This window comes from Austrofundulus limnaeus, unplaced genomic scaffold (assembly GCF_001266775.1).
Source record: "Austrofundulus limnaeus strain Quisiro unplaced genomic scaffold, Austrofundulus_limnaeus-1.0 Scaffold10, whole genome shotgun sequence".
NCBI classification, from domain to species: domain Eukaryota; kingdom Metazoa; phylum Chordata; class Actinopteri; order Cyprinodontiformes; family Rivulidae; genus Austrofundulus; species Austrofundulus limnaeus.
Window position 1 is genome coordinate 2,931,230 of NW_013952412.1, and position 5,235 is coordinate 2,936,464.

Genomic DNA, 5,235 nt, shown 5'->3' on the forward strand with positions numbered 1-5,235 from the left:
CAATGATTAGACATGTTTTTTATTATTGTCATTAGTGATTATCTCAATTTCGGCTAAAAGAATTGACAAAATTCTACACACTGTGCCTTTAAATGATGATGTAATGGTAAGGTTATTCTGAACACGTGAATATAATTTATTGACTTTATCTTTATAGTTTAAAACAGAACAATGTCTCAAATAAAAATTATTGTGTACATTTAAACATAATTAACTGACCTCAAATTTGGTGAGACCAGCACCTTCCTGTATGGATTTATGACTAACACAGCTATTAATATTAATATTCATATTCAAAAATAGCTTTACTTTTCCAGGTGGGTTAGGACTGTTTTGACTGAGCCAAATTGCTAAACATCCCTCCACATGTCTAACATTCAAATTTGGTTCAGCACCTTTCTGTCTTGAGTTATGACTAAAATTAATATTTATATTTTATAATATAGGTGCTTCCTGACTGCTTCGAGTGAGCTACACGTACCCCCAGCTGCCCCCAGCTTTCTTAAATCACACTCAAAGTAGTTAATCCAACTAATCAGTGTTTCGTACCAAAATCCTCCCACAAAAGTCAAACAAACCAACGATGTCTTTGACAAACTCCTCCCACTGCCGACGCCCTTCTCTTGTGCCTTGTGGTTTCAGCTCCCTCTACAGATGTTCAACAGGATTTAAATCAGGGCTCAGGCAGACTCTTCAGAACACTCCAATGTTTTGTTCTGATCCATTTTTGTGTGTTTTTATCTGTGTTCTAGGTTATTTATCCTGCTGGAAGACCCATGACCTGAGACCAAGCTTTCTAACACTAGGCAGCACATTTCTCACCAAAATGCCTTGATAGTCTTGAGATTTCAAACTTAGGTGAGATTATTGTTTGTTTTAGTACCTTCTTCTGAGGATGAGACAAACATATAATCAGATTATTGGCAGTAATTCAGCATCAGCTCCAGATTTCTCAACAGGACAATGAAGATAAGCAAATTGACACGTCAGGGACCAGATTAATTGTTATTTTTGTGGACCACCTGAGGAGCTCGGACAATGTAAAATACTTTATAAATAATAATGAGGAGCCTCCATTATGTGGGCTGAATTACTGTCAGAAAGAATTTAGGATCGGTCTAATAACAGCTCAGTGACGTCCAACGTGCTGCTTACAGTCAAACCCACTCAGCATTCATGAATTCATAGCCGTCACAAATTTTTGGATTCCAAATGCACTGTGTAATTTCCATAAAAAAACAACGTAAGAGCACAGAAATGTCAGAGAAAATAGCTTCTGTAGCCCGTCTGCTCACCCCTGTCGGCTGGATGTGATCAGAAAGACGATCTTCCTCTAATGCAACAGGAAAATACAGCAGGATGTGCAGCAGTTTTTGCTAAAGCGGCTTTTATTATGTCTTTGCCGCTGAATGAGTTGTCAGTTGTACCTGAGAGGTGAGGACATTTTTACATTTTTTTACCATTTAGTCATGCAGGTAGACTCGCAGAATTTTAAATATGGTTAAATGTTTCGTTCCACTTCTGATTTTCACAAAGGYTTTAAACAAATTAAACTGTTCCTGCTGAGTACATTTAGTTTAGTTTGTTATAGCTGCACAGCAAATAACACTGCAGTACATAAATACATATGTGACTTTGTAAAATCACATGTTTATGAAGGTTTTTCAGTCTAAATTAGAAGCTCCGTAATAAAATAGGTAGAAATAAGTAGAAAATCTACGTTTATTTATTTTTATGTACATCTGAGTAGGTTTTTGACTTTTTGACAAACGGGGTTGATCAACATTAAGCAACATGTAAACATTTTCTTTCTCTGAATATGCACTATAAAGATGCTTAACTGATATGACTTCATCAATCAGCTGACTTGCTTTTATTTGGCTTATTATGTAGAATTTACTTTCACACCAAACAAAACTCAACATCACTGTGCAAAAGTGTCGAGCCTCCCTTATTTTTGTAGGTTTTGCTTGGAAGCATAATTTTCTTCGAGAAATTTCTTATTTTAATTTCTTTAAATAGAATGTACTATTAATTATTTTATAAGAATTCTTAGCAAACATATTAAAGTCCATTGTCAGATTCTGGCTGCCTTTAGTTTCATTCTTTGTAAAGATAGTTCTGCAGAGCCTCAAAAATGTTAAAAAGGGACTCGTGATGAAAAACTCAATTTCAAATTGCTTCTTCGCCAAGTTTTTTGTTATCTGTAGAAGACTTTGACTGTTCACTTTAAGTTTAGGAGTCTATTATATGCTTGACTGATTCATATGCAAGTTTCAAGCAGCTGAATAAACCAAAGTTCAAAGACAAACTTTTGGAAGACCTTCACAAAGATTAAGAAACTTTGCTAACTTTAAAGAACTACATGGAACTTCTTGTTACCTTGAAGCAAAAAGGTGAACTAAGATTTATTCACAGCACTTTAAGCAGATATATTTAACATTTCTTCAGCTGAAACAGTAAACTTCATGTTCATCATATCCTGCTTCACATAAACCTTTCCCCCTGGTGGCAGTTTTTACCCTTCCATAAGAGCAATGAGTTGTGAATATCTACGAGTAAAATGTGTGATTCACCAGGTGTTTCAGGTACCTGAGGCAGGAAAATAACCAACAACAGGATGGCCATCTTCTTATAGTTGTCCATCACCCAGATGAAGAACGCATCAGTGCAGCCTCTCACATAGATGACATTTGTTATATCCAGCCGCTGTAAGAAAAGCACAAACCTCTTGTAACTTCAAGCATTTCTAAAGTTTTCAAATGTTAAAGGCATAATCATTTCCTTTTTTTTTTTTTTTACAAAAACGGTATCAGTTCTGCTGATCATGATTAATCTCAAAGTGATCAATGTAATATATTTATCCAGACACATGCTTTGTTTTGATGAGCTCTTTGGGCATTTATCAAATTTATACAGAAATCCTGACAAATATTCTAAATGTCCAAGATGGAAAATACCCAGTTGTCAGTGAGCCAACCTCCTGTGTTATCAAGCAGGTGTCTTCACCTGCCAGCTTTAAGAATTATTTTACTCTGAATGTGAAAGAAGAAAAAATTCATGACTGATAATGAAAAAGAAAAAAAGCTTACATCTTTCTCCAGCGCCTTGTGCCCGCACATAGTGTTGGCTACTTCATTAGGCTGGAAGAAAAAGAAAACGAGGCAGAGAGGATAAAGTGAAAAAAATAATAGATGTCTGAGAGAACTGAACATAAATATCTGAATATCTGACCTTAAGCTACGCATTAAGCACATCATCATCAAAACAACAACTAAACAGCACAGCTTTTTAAAAAATAAAGTACAAGGACATTTTCTCTTGCTACTTTTCTCAAAGTGGTAAAATATAATAAAAATAAAGTTTTATAATTACAATAAAATAATAATAAACTCAACCAGGAAAACATAGTTTAAAAAAGGCCCAAGCACAAAACAATTGCATGATTATATGTTAAAAGGAAAAATAAACTGGTATGACTAAATAAGCTTTACCATTGTTAAACTAGAACTAGATATTGTTGCAGACCTTTAGGAGGTTTCTGTAGCTTCAAGTCATTTAAGTGTTTTTCTATGGAAACATCTGCTCTGTATAGTTATTCTGCATTGACTGGTGCTAAAATAAATAAAGAGAAAGAGCAAAATGTAAACAATCAGTTAAAATTATTCCAGTAGAATCTTTTAGGAATGTTCAAGATGTTCTTCTTCTCTCAGTAATTCAGTTTGTCTGTAACATGTACATTATGCCACCTAGTGGTGTGTTGGGACTTTGTTGAAATTTGTACCTGGAATGTCGTTTGGACAAATATTGTTTTATACACAAAATATCTAAATGACCTGATTAATGAAATATTTGGTGATGAGTAAATTTAGTAAACTTTAAATTTCATGCAGAAACATTTTGCACAAGTTTTATTCCATCCTTTCGATGATCCAGAATGTTCATGTTAACAGAGAGAAACTTGTAAGGTTTGATATTTTTTATGACATAATAAAATCTTTATTGCTTTACATTTTCATCTGGAAGTAAACAAATGTATAAACAGGATGTACATCTTTACCCATATTGGTTGCCTTTTTTCAAACTTTCAGCTTGAAAAGAATATACCCTCACCGGCCACTTTAGTAGGTACACCTGTCCAACTGCTCATTAACGCAATTGTCGAATCAGCCAATCACATGGCAGCAACTCAATACATTTAGGCATGTAGACATGGCCAAGACGATCTGCTACAGTTCAACCCGAGGATCAGAATGGGGAAGAAAGGTAATTTAAGTGACTTTGAACGTGGCATGGTTGTTGGTGCCAGGTGGGTTGGTCTGAGTATTTCAGAAACTGCTGATCTACTGGGATTTTCACACAACCATCTCTAGTGTTTACAGAGAATGGTCCGAAAAAGAAAAAACATCCAGTTAGCGGCAGTTCTGTGGGCACAAATGCCTTGTTGATGCCAGAGGTCAGAGGAGAATGGCCAGACTGGTTGGAGCTGATAGAATGACAAAAATAACTCAAATGGCCACTCGTTACAACTGAGGTATTCAGAAGAGCATCTCTGAATACAGAACACATCCGACCATGAGGAGGATGGGCTACAACAGCAGAAGAGCACACCAGGTGCCACTCCTTTCAGCTAAGAACAAGAAACTGAGGCTACCATTCACACAGACTCACCAAAACTGGACAATAGAAGATTGGAAAACGTTGCCTGGTCTGATGAGTCTTGATTTCTGCTGCAACATTCAGATGGTAGGGTCAGAATTTGGTATCAACAACCTGAAAGTATGGATCCATCCTGCCTTGTATCAATGGTTCAGGCTGGTGGTGTGGTGCAGTGGTGTGGGGGATATTTTCCTGGCACACTTTGGACCCATTAATACCAATTGAGCATTGCATCAACACCACAGCCTACCTGAGTATTGTTGCTGACCATGTCCATCCCTTTATGACTACAGTGAACCATCTTCTGATGGGTACTTCCAGCAGGATAACGCTCCATGTCATAAAGCATGAATCATCTCAGACTGGTTTCTTGAACACAACAATGAGTTCTCTGAACTTGAATGGCCTCCACAGTCACCAGATCTTAATCAACTAGAGCACCTTTAGAATGTCGTGGAACAGGAGATTTGCATCGTAGATATACAGCCGACAAATCTGCAGCAACTGTGTGATGCCATCATGTCAATATGGACCAGACTTTCTGAGGAATGTCTCCAGTACTTTGTTGAATCTATG

At 36.5% G+C, this 5,235-nt stretch overlaps 1 protein-coding gene across 1 annotated transcript in view; it reads right to left on the reverse strand.

Moving 5' to 3' along the window:
* tspan15 (tetraspanin 15) overlaps nt 1-5,235 on the reverse strand; it is a 42,147-nt gene that overhangs the window by 2,181 nt on the left and 34,731 nt on the right. Inside the window, exons 6-7 of the mRNA XM_014001850.1 lie at nt 3,093-3,143; nt 2,593-2,709 (exon numbers count right to left, since the gene is read on the reverse strand). Coding sequence (XP_013857304.1) covers nt 2,593-2,709; nt 3,093-3,143 — 168 coding nt within the window. The remainder of the gene's footprint in view (nt 1-2,592; nt 2,710-3,092; nt 3,144-5,235) is intronic.